The sequence below is a fragment of the Salvia splendens genome, chromosome 18, assembly GCF_004379255.2.
Source record: "Salvia splendens isolate huo1 chromosome 18, SspV2, whole genome shotgun sequence".
NCBI classification, from domain to species: domain Eukaryota; kingdom Viridiplantae; phylum Streptophyta; class Magnoliopsida; order Lamiales; family Lamiaceae; genus Salvia; species Salvia splendens.
The window spans coordinates 2,362,661-2,378,557 of NC_056049.1; the positions used below are offsets into that span (position 1 = coordinate 2,362,661).

The 15,897-nt window shown below is 40.7% G+C and overlaps 2 protein-coding genes across 3 annotated transcripts; one reads left to right on the top strand and one right to left on the bottom strand.

Moving 5' to 3' along the window:
* The first annotated feature begins 1,308 nt into the window (after positions 1 to 1,308).
* Positions 1,309 to 5,084, top strand: LOC121777745 (protein SUPPRESSOR OF FRI 4-like). 2 transcript variants are annotated; one of them, XM_042175094.1, is made up of 7 exons: positions 1,309 to 1,653; positions 1,900 to 2,000; positions 2,537 to 2,654; positions 2,908 to 3,329; positions 3,725 to 3,879; positions 3,971 to 4,024; positions 4,721 to 5,084. In XM_042175094.1, exons 1-7 carry the CDS (start codon positions 1,457 to 1,459, stop codon positions 4,790 to 4,792), a joined length of 1,119 nt encoding a protein of 372 aa, XP_042031028.1. In that variant the 5' UTR covers positions 1,309 to 1,456; the 3' UTR covers positions 4,793 to 5,084. The 2 variants fall into 2 exon arrangements, with proteins under 2 accessions (XP_042031028.1, XP_042031029.1); XM_042175095.1 differs by having other exon boundaries at positions 1,443 to 1,630.
* A 1,034-nt stretch (positions 5,085 to 6,118) lies between these two features.
* Positions 6,119 to 9,366, bottom strand: LOC121775838 (GTP-binding protein ERG-like). The gene is made up of 8 exons (XM_042172911.1): positions 8,828 to 9,366; positions 8,626 to 8,715; positions 7,822 to 7,967; positions 7,393 to 7,551; positions 7,253 to 7,319; positions 6,951 to 7,058; positions 6,743 to 6,882; positions 6,119 to 6,532 (listed from the first exon to the last, which is right to left on the bottom strand). Exons 1-8 carry the CDS (start codon positions 9,293 to 9,295, stop codon positions 6,448 to 6,450), a joined length of 1,263 nt encoding a protein of 420 aa, XP_042028845.1. The 5' UTR covers positions 9,296 to 9,366; the 3' UTR covers positions 6,119 to 6,447.
* Positions 9,367 to 15,897: the final 6,531 nt, after the last annotated feature.

Consider the following 15,897-nt stretch of genomic DNA (forward strand, 5'->3'; position numbering starts at 1 on the left):
CGATCAGCATCACTCAATGATGCTCCTGCTCTTGGTTCTTCATAACCAGTCTCAACTTGACTCCAGTAACCTTTAGATCTCAAAAGGTTTTCCATTAGCATGCTCCAATGGTCGTAATGGCCATTTAACATCAGCTTCCTACTGCTAAAGACAAGTAGTGAAGCCTATATTTTGCTTCTTCTGTGCAGGAACCTATACATGACAGGATATCCTCGAATATTGCTCGTGTCCTCTCGTCTCTTCCGTAGAAAACCACCAGCATTCTGGTCCTCTCATGCTGCGTTCGTTCGTGTTCGTGTTGGGGGTCGTGAAATCGGGGAAGCTGTGTTGTGTAATTTGTAGTTAGGATTTTCATTTGGGAACATGCTCTATGTAAACTTCACCAACTTGTTAAATTTCATAGGAATTGACATGGTTGAGGTATATGTCTTTGCATACTGATTCAAAATTTTGTTTAGGCCAATGATTTATTTTAAAAATCGTTTCTTGAGGGTTTTTTTAATATATATTCTCTTAAACTTTCGTCGAATTTTAGTTTTCCCTTAATATTTTCGTACCGATTCATATGCTGACACGCCTTGATAATTTGCTTGCGTGATATTATCGGATGTCAAAAAAATAACATCATGTTAATATTATACTATTAATTTTATAAAAAAATATTTGGTGTACATTTATTGCTCCTTATTTTCTTCTCTTCGCCTTATTTTATCTTCATTATTATGAACTTTAACTTAATAAATAAAATTATTTAAATTAGATTTGTTAGATTAGTTATTAGATCAGAATAAATTAGTACTAGTAAATAGAGTTAATATGCACATCATAATTTGACAAAAAATTACGTAGGATTTATAATCAAAATATCCTTGTTTATTTGTAGAATCTAAATAAAAAGATATAAAACAATTGTTATGTAAAACAAAATACAATAGTTTGATAATATACTACCCCTTATATTTTAAAGTTAATATGCAAAATCATAATCTAATTAAAAAATTTAGAAATTTACAAGCAAATTATCCTAATTTATTAGTAAACATCCGAATAAAAATACAAAAAAAAAAAAGAAAAACAATGTAGAAACTTGAATGACAATTTCCTCCCGTGAGAAGGAAAGGAGAGGATATATAATCATTATATTACTAAAAATACCAAAAAAAAATTAAGAATATAGTCCGTGAAGGAAAGTACTATAATAATAATAATAATAATAATAATAATAATAATAATAATAATAATAATAATAATAATAATAATAATAATAATAATAATAATTTGTTTTGAAGTAAGTATGCTGCTGCGCAGAGACGAGTCGAGCTGCCCTAAAACAAACCTACTTTCCAGTTCAGTATCGATTGATTGGTCGATCGATTGAGTGCGAAATATATTCAATTGGTGTGGTAATTGTTGATCTGATATTCTCCGGCTGCTTAATTTGACGGATTGATATCTAATGGGGAAGAAGAAGAAGAGAGGAGCGGTGGATAAGGTGTGGTGCTACTACTGCGACAGGGAGTTTGACGACGAGAAGATACTGGTGCAGCACCAGAAGGCCAAGCACTTCAAGTGCCATGTTTGCCACAAGAAACTCTCCACTGCCGGCGGCATGGCCATCCACGTGCTTCAGGTTCACAAGGAACAAGTCACTAAGTCCGTCTTTCTCTTTCTCGAAGAATCGCCTCTTTATCTGTGTTTAATTGTTTCGTATTGCAGCTTATGCTTAATTATCTCAACTTTTTTGGTTATTGAAAATTTGGAATTTTTTTATAAAGTATTATCGTGGAGCTATATAGGATTTGGGGATTCGTATGTGTAATTTTATGTATTTTAGGGATTGACAACTGCTGCTGGTTGAATTCAATTTTTTTCTGATAAAATGCGGCATTGTTTTTCCAGAGTCCCTAATGCAAAACCTGGAAGAGAAACAACGGAGATTGAGATTTATGGGATGCAGGGAATTCCAGCTGATGCCCTGGCTTCACATTATGGAGAGGAAGGTATTGTCAGCTATTTTGCTTGATCCTGTAATGTCTTCTTTGCACTGCAGCCCTACTGCTTCCTGAGGTTTTAATGAGATAGTATATGTTCAGTTTGTAATAATAATTGTCATATAGTTCGGACACGTTTGGGCTGAAGATAATTTGTCTTCGGTCTGCATGTCAGTTCCCAGATTTGTTTAATGTTGACTTCACCTGTGGCATGGAGTCAGACTTGAACCAACGTAAACTAAATCAGCAAAAATCTATAGTATGCTTTGTTCAATTTGGGTATGGAAAACCCAAAACTCTGATCAGAGAGAAGCATATCGATTTGGGAAAGCCAATAACCGAACAAAATAACCTGAACCAAATTGCGCACCTCTAAACTCTAATGCTATCAAGATTCAAGATTTGAAGTTGGACTGTGATATGTATTTTTGTACCATACCCTGTTTGTTGTCTTTACCCTGTCTGCCATTTGAATGATGGCTGTGAATGCTCTGTGGCTGTGTCCTATTGAATGCCAACATTTTGATATGTTTTTTGCTCAACAGATGAAGAGAACCCTTCAAAAGCAGCTAAAGTTGATCTACCAATCTCTCAGATAACCGGTGGTGTGATGCCGGGATCACTGGGGGTTGGATATCCTCCCCGCGGCCCATTACCTCCGAAGTAAGTTCCCTGCTACTTGCTTCTTTATTTCTGGTTAATATTTTGGCAATTTACTGTATAATTTACTCAGACAGTAAAAAAGGACTGGTTCTTTCTTAATTCCTTTTTTCCAAATCATATATTGTTATGTAACTTAAGCCACAAATCTAGTTGCTAGAACTAGTTTAAGAGGACACGCAGTCAAGAGTTCATGTTACCACTCCATATTGGAGCAAGATGTATCTTGCCTGATTGACTTCTTTTGTTGATTCAGTTACAATCCCAGAATACCTGGGCCACCTGTTGGTTGGCAAATTCCACCTCGTCCACAACCTTGGTATCCTCAGCACCCAGCTGTTTCAGTTCCGTTCCCTGGCCAAGCAGGAATGCCTCAACAGCCTTTGTTTCCTGTGCACAATATTCAGTCTACTGTTCCATCCACAGCACCCCCTGGGCTTCAACCAACATTTCCAATCACTCCTCCAGGGATGCCTGCAACAACACCTCCTGTTCCTGTTTCTCAACCTTTATTTCCTGTCATTCCTAACAGTAATATTCCTCCTCAGAGCTCCCCATTTTCTGCTCCTATACCTTCGATGAGCTTGCCTTTAAGCTCTTCTACAGAAATAAAGAGTGCAGAACCTCTCTTCGGCGGCACTTTGGCAGCCAACAATTACAAAACATCAGGAACCCCAGGTTCGTTCTACTCACTTTTTCCCAGTGTTTATTTACCATTTAATAATTTGATAACTTAGTTTCTCTCTGATTTGGATAATGATTTGCTGGTGTACTGTATATGAGAAACTACATTGTACTAGATTGGAGAATCTGTTTCTTGTTGTAAATTGCACTCCCTCTGTCCCACGGTAGTTGAGTCGTATACTCGTATTCCTTTATGGAATGTCATGAAAACTCCTCTTTGCTTTGCAGAATGTTTATTCAGCTTTCTTTTTTATTATCCATTTTTGTGTAGTTAAAATAGTTGTCATCACATTATCATGATCAAAACCAGCTCCACATGCCTATCCGCATTCTCATGTTTATCCATTTCTTATTTATCTGCTTTCTCATGCTTTTCCCATTGTCTACAGCCATACCTGTTGCAAATTCACATTCCTATGCATCTGGTCCAAATACTGAAGGCCCGTCTATAGGACCACCTCCATTAATTGCAAACAAAGCCCCATCTACACAACCTGCAACTAATGAGGTCTACTTAGTTTGGGATGATGAAGCTATGTCTATGGTAGGATTTTAACTCTAATGTGAAATTTCTGTAAACGTTGTAACTACCCCTGTTTATTGAGAAGCTTTTGCATTTCTTGTCAATTTTTCAGGAGGAAAGAAGATTGTCCTTATTGAAGTATCAGGTGCATGATGAGAATAACCAGGTAAGTCATTACAACCTATAAAATAATTTCTTTCATACCGGATAAATGATTTAGTTACTCAAATATCCCGGTGGCTAGACTTTTTGTGGTTTTCCATTGCACGTATTATTCTTGTTTACATAGATTTAAGATATTCTATGCCTTAAATTATATATCCAAATACACATAAAAAATCCTCACAATATGGCTATGGATATTGCTACTTTCCTACCCCATTCACATGATTGGCTGTTTTTTTGTTCTTGGCCACTGTCCGCTTGGCAAGCAATCCTGCCGATTTTGTGGCCAGCGAAGGTTCAAAGCCAAGTAGGTATTTCCATTTTCTTTGCTAATAATTAGTAATTCTGTTAGCATGCTGCGATCTTTCGAGGATCTTCCCACTAGCTCCTTGCAAGGTTAAGAGCACAGTGTATGCATTTACTGTTTGGAAATTAATTTCAATTTTTGACTTCTACCTATGGTTGCCTGATAAGAAGTGTTGGGTTTGGGTGAACAACCATTACCCAACAGATTTTTGCCCATACATATCATACAATATAATTTTAGATCGAACGTGAATTCAGTGGGCCAGGTCAGCTCCTTTTGCAAAGTTTGTATATATTGACTACATGCTAAGTTCTAATATATTGACTGATAATCATAAGATTGGCTCCTTTTGGCTTTCCTAATACAGAGTTATTCGGATGTTTGTTTCAGATGAGTTCTATTGATGCTGCCATTGACCGAAGGATATCTGAGAGCAGGCTTGCTGGTCGTATGGCATTTTAGAGATTTGATGGTGCCTCCTTCTAAACTGGGATCAACATCAGGAGGAACGATTCTCTATCGATCACAATTTTTGAGCTTCTAACTGGTGCTGCTTGTTGCAATTCTTTCTATTTAAATGTTGTAACTATCTTTTTGGATATAGATGTCAGGATAGCCTCTACTATAATTTATCAGAAAATTACCATTTTTTCAGTTTTTGTGATTTGGGTTGGTTTTTAGATTGTAGAAATTACAGCCCAAATCCTTGACTTTCTGAGGTTAATGCAGTTTGAGTAATTATTCTTTTGTTTCATGACAAAGGCCAAAATCTACCTTTGGCTGGTCACTTATAAGATAAATGTACCTGCTTTTATCGATTGTAATACATAGCTGTGAAAAAGTTATGCTCAAATTCCAGTTTTTTCTCTTGATTATAATGAGTAATTTTACTTTATTTTCTTAAGTGAAAATCACTGTAGCAGACCAATGAGTAAAATTCCATTTTGAATTTTAATTGGATGATTCGAGAGATTTGATGATTGGAGAGAACAAGTATATGTGATTATATTTATCCGAGTGGGGCCGCAGCAGCTGTATGGGGAGTTTGCGGGGGCCGAGTGGGGCTGGGGGTTCGATGCGGTGGCACATGGAGACTACGTGGTGGTGGTGATCAAGGGGTCGAGAGGGCAGTGATGTTTGATTTTGGCGGGAAGAGGTGGTCGTCGGTTTGTCCTTGTCCGAATGGGGGGTGGGGACGGGATGCGTGGGTTTGCGTACGAGCCAAGGCTGACTGTGCCGATCACAGCGCTGCTCGAGCAGCTCACGCTTCCGTATAACTCATTTGCTGCCTAGTTGTGGCTAATTAGGGTTTTGCTTGTTGTATGTGTTTGTTTGTTTTCTAAGCAATATTGTTTGGTTAATAGGTTAAGATATGTACACTTAGTGGCGTTCGGTTGACATGACTAATATCATGAGACTATCCATCTAGGATTCAGTTGTGAGATTATTTTAGTTGAAGGGGGGAGACTATAACTAATTATCATGAGACTATCCATCTAGGATTAAGTTAAAGGGTTAAATCTTATGAACCAAACATGATACATATTTAATCATGAGATTTAATCTTGCCAGCCGAACACCCCCTTAATTATCAACGAATTTCCGATGTTGTCCGTTGATAAAATTCCTGATGGATATGTGACGGATATCAGCAGACATGCTTCGCGCCAAATTCACTATCAAGTTTACCGACGGATATTGGAGTCAGATAACTTGCCAACATGAAAAAGTTTTGCTAACTGATTTTTTGTCCATAATCAGTCGATAAAATTACCAACTGACAATCTGTTTCTGACGGTAATTGGACAACAATAAATTAACCAACTTTACATGTTTCTCTCGTGTACATCAAAATCCTTGATCGTGATATGGGGAAACAACAAAGGTGATAATGAAGACAAAATAATAAATCTAGCAAAAAAATAGAATGCTGCTAAGGTGGCGATTGAGTGCTTAAAAGGAGTGACATATACGGAAGATAAGAAACCATCCTTCCTTAACTGCATCTCCCAGCTATCTACCTCTTCTGAAGCTGAGTTTTTCACAGGGGTAACAACGTAATTTCACGCTGTGCACGGCGTCGGGGGAACGTTATTGCAAAAATCCACCCATCTAAGTCATTTAACTCTAACCATGAGGATAAGATGGACGTTCCTCTTGAATATGGCTCGGAGCTCTTCGTTCGCTTCCATTCCTATTCTCCTGCACGTCAAAGATTGGTACTTGTCACCAAGTGAAACTAACAAAGAGTGCTTGATATAGATAGCAATCAGTCAAATGGATGAGAAGGTGCACAACATAAATGAAACCGCTCTAAACTTGCTTGCTTTCGAATAGAAGAGATTGGAAAGTAGTCAGCGAATGGATAGCATTTTAGATATAGGATAGAGTGAGATGCATCAGCATACTGACCCTATTTTGGAGCCCTTCTTCCCTACTAAAATTTTGCGTTGGCTGATCTTGGGAGTGATGAAGTGTTGCTCAATTCGGACAGAACCATCTCTTAACTCCTTCCAGCTCATCAAGCGATGTTCAATGCCATACGGGACTTCCTATAACAAAGAGGACTAATCAGCTAAACACATTTCTTGATTCTTCACAAATAATAGAGTGGATTTACCTGATGCACATGATCTAACAATTTCTCTCTCACAATTTCCAGAGATATGTTCTTCATTAATTCTTCATTCATGGTAAATGGATCTTCATCCCATGGTCTTTGTACTGCCTGAGGTTAAAAATCTTAGAACAACACCTCTAAAGTCAGATCTATTAACTCTGTACGAGACAGGCACAAGACCACAATATCGAGTCACAAAATATTCTCTGCATATTGTTTGTATCTATATATAGCACAAATGTCCAAATATAATCCCAAAAGACGACCTACTGAAGTAATACGAGGGTGGCAATAAAACACACCTGCTCCATTAAGTACTTTGTGAGATCTTTCACCCCAGCACCCTTGACTCCCGATGTCATGAAATGCCTATAGAATAGTTAAAGCTTGTATGAGGAATCACTTCAGAATAGTCGAGATATAGGGGAAAAGTATAACACACCTTTCGTATCCCGATAGATCATTGAATTCCTCTACAACCTTGAGCAAGTCTTTCTTCTTTTCAACCAAGTCAACCTTGTTCATACATAAAATGCGCTTCTGATTTGGGATGCTAATAGAACCCATTCTTTCAATCAACCTCACTACTCGCGAATCAGGTCTAGACCAACAAAAGGTTCAGATAGAATCACTAAAATGCAACTTCTATCCAGATGTGTAATGTTACTAAAAGAATACAACTGCAAAACTGGGAAGAAAAATGCAGCTCAACAACACCATATATGCAGAAAGGATTATGTACACGCATTGCATTTGACCTCCAGCTTCTAGATTACAAATTAATTCATAGACTGTAGAAGAATCTAAAAATTGATTTATCGATGAAACACAGTGAAGGAGCAAAAGTTAGCTAGGGAAAGGAAAACCGGACCTGGTAATATGTCTGTGAACATCAAAAACAACTATCAGCACATTGTATAAACTAACAGAACCCCAGGCACTTTCATTACGGACTTTGATATCATTGTAAGGAAATCCGCTTTTCTTTAACATAAGTCCTGGTGTATCAAAGAAACACTGCGTGGGCATCAGAATTAGAAAAAAATCTTTGATTAAATGAAAAGAGCATGATTCATCAGTGTTGTGACTATTATTTTATTTAAAAATAAAGACAAAAAGTAAAAGAAAATATGAGGAGAGGACATTGGACATCATGGACAAAACAGTTCCTGACGCAACCACAAAACTCGCTCCCTACAAGAGACAGGGTAACAAAGCTGAAAGCTCCCAAGGAAGAACACTAATGTCATCACTGCCTCTAATCCAGTGGCAAGGGCATTGCACTTTTATCGCTGACTTGGCTATAAACTTGCTTCTCTATGCATTCCTAACTAGTGAAGAAAGAAAATGCAGCTTGCATCATGTGACTATGACTGCACAAGTAATTGGCTGAAATAACAATACTCCCAGACAGGGCATCTATACTTGAGATATGGAACAACCCAAAACTCTCAAGAAGGGCAAGTTTCTGTCATGTTCACACTACTAGAACAATGTATCTAAATTTTAAATCTATTCAAAGCAAAAGATAGCATCTACAGTTTGCAGCATATGCTGAGATAAGCTTTACACATTCTAGGTGAAATGCTCAACTCAAAGCTAACTTACATCCCTGAGAAACTGATTTTCAAAAAACTACTAGTAAATTGAAACATCAAATAATCAGAAATCTTACAATTTGTGTATCTCCTTTCATCATGACTCCCAAAACCTCGTGAGTGGTGGTATGTACCTTCCGCGAAACTGCTGAAACTTTAGTTCCAACCTAAACCCAAAAAAGGGAGAAGAAACAATCAAATTGATGGCAATATCAAAGAATATCCAATTACCTTATTTCAAATGTGAAAAGACCCGAATGTGAAAAAAAGGGCACAAACCATGTAATTAGTGAGAGCAGACTTTCCAGCATTCGGAGCTCCAATGATGCCAACAGCTAACGATTTCTGCTCCTCCTCCGTCACCTCTCTCTCCTCATCATCTTCGCTCTCCCCTGCATCCAACGCTGCCTCCAGAAGCTCATTCGCCAGCCTCCCAGCCTTCCTCTTCTTCTCTTCTTCCCTCTGCAATATCCTCAAATGCGAAACATTTTCCCCAAATACTTTGCTTTTCACTCTATCCCTGTACTTCTCGTCCCACGCTGACTCCTGATTACTGCTGCCGGGGCTGGGATTGAGATTCAAATCGTCGAATTGAGAGCTGTCGAAGACGGCATCCTGCGCGGACAATTCGTCGGGATTCGGTGGCGAAACGTCGTCGTGCTGCGGCTGCGCGGAGTAGAAGCGGCGGAAGAAGGCGGAATCTCCGGCGATTGGGCGGAATCGTGTCAGAGCCCTTACTGCTTTCATTTCAAGCTCTGATTATTGGCGATTTGACGAATGTGTATAGCGATCAAACCCCGCCTTTATTCATATGCATGAATCTGCATCGATTGATGGATATAAGTAGGGATGTCAATCGGGCCAGCCCACCGGGTTTCGGGCCAACCCTATTCGGGTTGCGGGTCAATCGGGTGCGGGCTAATCGGGTTGTTATTTTTTCGGGTTATAAAAGTTCAGCCCTAACCCTAAAAGCTCGGGTTTCGGGCTAGCCCATCGGGTTAATCGGGTTGCTACCGATAAAATTAACATGCGATCAATCCAATAAATAATGGTGAAAATTAGTTATATTTACAAAATGTAAAATATTTAATTATGATAAATTTGAGATATATGCGTAAACTCAAATATTAACATGATCAAATACTAATATTTGAGATTTATGCAACATAAAACATAAATATCAAGAAATTTTAAAGCATGTTTAGAAATTTAAATATATTTTTTAGTGAATTTGAAGTTTCTAATTCATTTATCTATTATTATATTAATAAAAACTTAATATATAATTTATATATTTAATATATAAAATGGAAAGTTATTTTTTCAGTAATCTGTATTATAAAATAATCAATGAAGTGTCGAATTAGAGTCAAACAAATAGAACAATATAAATTTTATCGGGTTTACGGGCCAGCCCATCGGGTTTTCGGGTCTGGCCCTAACGGGTTGCGGGTTAATCGGGTGCGGGCTAATCGGGCTGTAATTTTATCGGGCTAGAAATTTTCAGCCCTAACCCTATAAATTTGGCGGGCTATTCGGGTCAGCCCACGGGTTGCGGGCTTAATTGACATCCCTAGATATAAGTATGCATAAACTGCAGCTGGGAGGGAGAAGGATCGATTGGTTTGGACAAATTTGCGAAGCTGCAGAGAGAGTGAGGGTTTTGCGAGGGTTTAGTAGTAGTGATTGGGGAAGACGAGAATGTCGGCCACATTATTTCTTTTTTATTAATTTATTTATTTTATAATTCCAGTGGTTAGTTTTTTTCGTTAATTAAAGTGGTTAGTTTCTAGTAAATATGGATGTTTTTATTATTTCTTCTTAGACAAGTAGGAATACCCAAAGCTAATTTGGTCAAAATTGGAACTAATTTATCTCCATAATTTTGTTATTCGAACCTTCCCAATTATAATGAAAAAATAATTAGCTATTTTAGCACCACAATTATCTTATTTGACGCTCATACAAAATATACCATTTTTATTTTTAGGGCGTGTTTAGTGTTTACTTTATAGGATATGAGGCCAATTTTGTCATTTATTGGTGTTTGTGTCAGAGAATTAATTTTAATCGGCCATAGAAATTATTGAGGCTCGCACTATTAAGTGTTGTGAGACCATCCACAACATTGTTCCTATACCGTTCCTTAGACTACTATTTGCGGGCCCCACTGTACTTTTTTACTCCATTCCTTAACTAAGGAACGGAACCTGAAACCCTCCGTTCCTTAACCGTTCCTTATATTACTATTCATTCAATTTTATTTTTTATTTTTATTTCCAACTCAATTCAATTAAAAAAACACACTTTAATAAAAAAAACAAACACATTTGTTCAAAATGATCCATTAATTTAATTAAATTTGGGAGAAGAAAAATAGAGTTGATTTGAGATGAAAATTGGGGTGGAAATAGAGAGGATTTGAGATAAATAGATGTGTGTTTGTGAGTGAAATGAATATGAAATAGGAGTATTTATAGAGTAAATAAATTATAAAAAAATAAAAAAAATTACAAAACGGCTAAAAAACGGTAACAATACCGTTGCAATTTTTTTTTAATTAAATTCGAATTTGTTTTAAAATAAATGAATTATTGCGTCACGTGACGAAACCCACTCGCGGAGCAGCGAGTGGGCGTCACGCGTCGAATGGGAGGCCGCCACGTCGCCTCGGCGCGTGGCGGAACGTGTAGTGCCGCGGGCCGCGGCAACAACACCCGGCACGGCATGGGCACGGTTTGGCGACGACACGGCGGCTGCAACGCGTGCCGCCGCGGAACCGTTCCTCCGGAACGGCCTAGGCACCGCAACGACACAGCGTTGCGGGTGCTCTGATGGAGTGAAATGAATTCTTACGACACAGGTGGTTTAGGCCATGCGCAACACTGTCTCTTATTCGTCTATTAACCGTCTCATCTCTTAACTATTTATGGGTTCCATTGTACTTTTCACTCCAATCTTAACTAAGAGACAGAACCGCAACCATTCATCTCTTATCTGTCTCTTAACCATCTCATCTCTTAACTATTCATTCAATTTCATTTTTTATTTTTATTTCCAACAAATTAAATTAATAAAAACGCCCTTCATTAAATAAAATAAAAATGACAACTTAAAATCCTAAAAAAAATACATAATTAAAGTCATGGCAAAATAAAAAAAACATAATTTAAAATATAATTTTATAGAATTATAAAAAATACTCCGCTGGCGAATCATCCCCCGGAGGCGGTGGAGGCGGAATACCAAGTTGTCCCGCAGATACACAATGCCGGTATGATGGGCTTGAAATTGGGCAGACGTCATGCGGGAAGTGTCCGTCATCGTGGCGGTGAAGTACATGGACATTAAGGAGGAGGGCGGCCCTTGGGAGCCCGTCTGGCTTGATTCGCCTCGGCCCCTCCTCCCTCTAGCCGCCTACGCTGCCTTGGTCCCTTGCGGCCGACGACGCCCACGGGAGGACCCCCTGCATCGTCCGTCGTGCCCTCAACCTCCTGCGAGGCAACCTCTTGTGCGGCTCTGCCTAAACAGCCCCCACTAGACGAGTATTAGTCATCCGCTGTGTGCTTCGTGCGCTTCGAGGTCGAGCCCGTGCTGGACTGGACACCGACGGCCCACCTTGCCTCGTCTTTGACGACCTCCCAAACATCGACATGTTTGAATTCTTTGTCGGTGTCGTCGAAATAGACTCGCAAAGCCGATCTCAGAATGTCAGCTCCCGTGGCTCCGCTTTGGTAATGAGCCGCTTCAGTCTTGCAGATGTCGCATAATTTTTTGACCTCTCTGTCGACTCGGTCAAAGTGAGCGCGGAGCATCTTCAATGTGCGGCGGCGGGACCCCTTCGACTTAATCTTGTTGTAGGCCTCAGTGACCTTTTCCCATAAGCACTTCCGGGTTTGTTGATTCCAGACGATGTGATCGTACGAGACGCTGATCCAGGCATTGTACACAACCATCGTGTCCTTGCGGCTGTACGGATGCCGGCCTACATCCTCCTCCTCCTCGGCTGCCTCCGCCTCTTCCTCCACGGCGTCGAATGCCCTGGAGCTTCCACCACCTCGTCCTCCTTCCGAAGTGGGTTCATCCGGATAATCCTCCCTAATTTGGGATAATCCATGCGAATACCTCGGGGCGGAGGGACGAGCGTATGCATCCACATCGAAATGGGGTGGTTGGTACCCCGCCGGCGTCGACGAACCGGAACCCGAACCACCCAATACACTGTACATGCCCCCTGTCGCCAAACACGTTGATGTCAAACTCGCCGGAGCCGCCACCGCCAGAGTTTCCGTCGCCAAACATTTTGTGATGAAAATTGGAGAGGTTAGATGAAAATTGGAGATGATTTGGGAAGAATAGATGTGTGTTTGTGTGTGTAATGATGATGAAATATGAGTATTTATAGAGTAAAAAAAAGGTCAAAAACGGTAATATTACCGTTTGATTTTTTTTATTAAATTCGAATGTTTTTTAAAAAATTATTTATTGCGTCAGCGTGACGAAGCCCACTCGTGGGCCAGCGAGTGGGCGTCACGCGTGGCGAGACGTCTGGCCATCCGTCTCGGCGGGATGGTGACGAGACGGGACGCTGCAATGCGTCCCGCATCCGTCTCATCTCGGAGGGACGAGATAAGAGACACCCGCGAGTAGGGATGTCAATGCAGCCCGCAACCCGTGGGCTGACCCGAATAACCCGCCAAATTTATAGGGTTAGGTTTGAAAATTTCTAGCCCGATAAAATTACAACCCGATTAGCCCGCACCCGATTAACCCGCAACCCGTTAGGGTCAGACCCGAAAACCCGATGGGCTGGCCCGAAAACCCGATAAAATTTCTATTGTTCTATTTGTTTGACTCCGAATTGGACAATTTCATTGATTATTTTTATAATATAGATAACTAAAAAAATAACATTCAATTATATATTAAACATATAAATTATATATTAAATTTTTATTAATATAATAACAAATAAATAAATTAGAAACTTCTAATTCATTAATAAATATTTAAATTTATAAACATGTTTTAAAACATGCTTTAAAATATTTAAATTTATGTTTTATTTTACACAAATCTCAAATATTAGTATTTGATCATGTTTGTGTTTGAGTTTAAGTATAAATCTCAAATTTATCATAACTAAATATTATATTTTATAAATATAACTAATTTTCGTCATTATTTATTGGATTAATCGCATGTTAATTTTATCGGTAGCAACCCGATTAACCCGCTGGGTAAGCCCGAAACCCGAGCGTTTAGGGTTAGGGTTGAACTTTTATAACCCGAAAAAATCTCAACCCGATTAGCCCGCACCCGATTGACCCGCAACCCGAGTAGGGTTGGCCCGAAACCCGATGGGCCGGCCCGATTGACATCCCTACCCGCGAGATGCGTTGCGGGTGCTCTTTATAAAACTGTCTCAATAGTCATTTCAAGAAATAAATGGAAGATTACACTTCTACCCCTCTCATTCTCAATCTTCCCCAATTTTCACAGCTTTTTTGTCTCATTGTATTCAACCCAAAATGCAGACTTGCAGTACACTGTTTCGAGGGCGTTTTAGAGCACCCGCAACGCGTGCCGTTGCGGTGCCTTATTTCGTTCTGGAGGAACGGAACCGCGGCGGCACGAGTTGCAGCCGCCCGTGTCATCGCCATTCCGTGCCGGTGCCGTGCCGGGTGCCGTTCCCGCGAGACGCGGCACGACACGTTCCGCCACGCGCCGAGGCGACGTGGCGGCCTCCCATTCGACGCGTGACGCCCACTCGCTGCCCCGCGAGTGGGCGTCGTCACGGTGACGCAATAATTCGTTTTTTTTTAAAGAATTCGAATTTAATAAAAAAAAATTTGCAACGGTATTGTTACCGTTTTTTTTGCCGTTATTTATTTATTTTAATTTATTTACTCTATAAATACTCCTATTTCATACTCATTTCACTCACAAACACACCTCTATTCCTCTCAAATCCTCTCTATTTCCACCCCAATTTTCATCTCAAATCAGCTCTGTTTTTCTTCTCCCAAATTTAATCAAACTAATGGATCCTTTTGAACAAATGCGTCAAATATTGGAACAATCACTTGAAGAAGATCGACGACGGGAGGCGGAAGAAGCCGCGCCGCCCCAACGACGCTCCCGTACGTATATCCATCGTAACCGGGAGGAAGCCGCCGCAAGGTTAGTACGCGACTACTTCTGCGATAAACCGGTTTGGGGAGATACGTACTTCCGTCGCCGTTTTCGCATGGGGAAACCGTTATTTCTCTACATCGCCAAATCTTTGGCAGCCCGGGAAGAGTTCTTCCAGGAAGGGTTCGACGCGGTCGGCCGTCCCAGCCACACGACGCTGCAGAAATGTACTGCAGCAATCCGCCAGCTTGCGACTGGACAAACGGCCGACATGTTCGACGAATACCTCCACATCGGAGACAGCACTGGGCGAATGTGCTTGCTCAAATTCTGCAAAGGCGTCCGGGCAGCCTTCACCGACGAATTTCTCCCGAGGCCAAGCACGACCGATTGTCAGTTCCTGCTCGACCTTCACGAAACAGTGCACGGATTCCCCGGGATGCTCGGCAGCGTCGATTGCATGCACTAGCAATGGAAGAATTGCCCGGTGGCGTGAAAGGGGTCCTACACGAGCGGCCACAAAGGCACCCACCCAACCGTTATACTCGAGGCCGTTGCCGACTACCGCCTTTGGATCTGGCAAGCGTACTTCGGGGTTCCCGGGTCGAACAACGACGTAAACGTGCTCCACCAGTCCGACCTCTTGACCGAAGTTTTGGATGGTAAAGCGCCGACCATCAACTTCGTCGCCAACAACCGGCTTTATAAAATGGGATACTATCTCGCTGATGGCATCTACCCGAAGTGGCCTACCTTCGTGAAGACGTCCAGTGGGTCTGCGAACCCAAAGCAGGCTCTTTTTGCGCAGGAGCAGGAGGCCGCTCGCAAGGATGTGGAGAGGGCGTTCGGGGTTCTCCAAGCGCGCTTCAACATCATCAAAGCCCCGGCTCGTACGTGGTTCATGGAGAACATGGTCGACATCATGTATACGTGCATAATCTTGCACAACATGATTGTCCAAGACGAAGGATCCGAGGCGGGAAATTGGTTCGACCCCGAATCCCCCGGAAGCTCAACCACAAGTAGTCCGCCTCGAAGTGGAGCGCATCCGTCTATACAAGAACGGTTATCTATTCGTGCAAGGACACGCGACTCTAGCGCACACACCCAACTCCAATAGGATCTAATTGAGCACATTTGGGCAAACTTTGGCGGATGAAATTATTAAAATTGTGTACTTTTATTTTTTTAGGATTTTAATTGTGTGCTTTTTA

Excerpts from the sequence above, each read along its gene's own strand:
- LOC121777745 (XM_042175094.1), top strand. The coding sequence starts at position 1,457 with ATGGGGAAGAAGAAGAAGAGAGGAGCGGTGGATAAGGTGTGGTGCTAC. Across the intron at positions 2,655-2,907 it reads CGCGGCCCATTACCTCCGAA|TTACAATCCCAGAATACCTG; the intron begins GTAAGTTCCCTG and ends TTGTTGATTCAG. Across the intron at positions 3,330-3,724 it reads CAAAACATCAGGAACCCCAG|CCATACCTGTTGCAAATTCA; the intron begins GTTCGTTCTACT and ends CATTGTCTACAG.
- LOC121775838 (XM_042172911.1), bottom strand. The coding sequence starts at position 9,295 with ATGAAAGCAGTAAGGGCTCTGACACGATTCCGCCCAATCGCCGGAGAT. Across the intron at positions 7,968-8,625 it reads TGAAAGGAGATACACAAATT|TGTTTCTTTGATACACCAGG; the intron begins GTAAGATTTCTG and ends ATGCCCACGCAG. Across the intron at positions 7,320-7,392 it reads GATCTATCGGGATACGAAAG|GCATTTCATGACATCGGGAG; the intron begins GTGTGTTATACT and ends ACTATTCTATAG.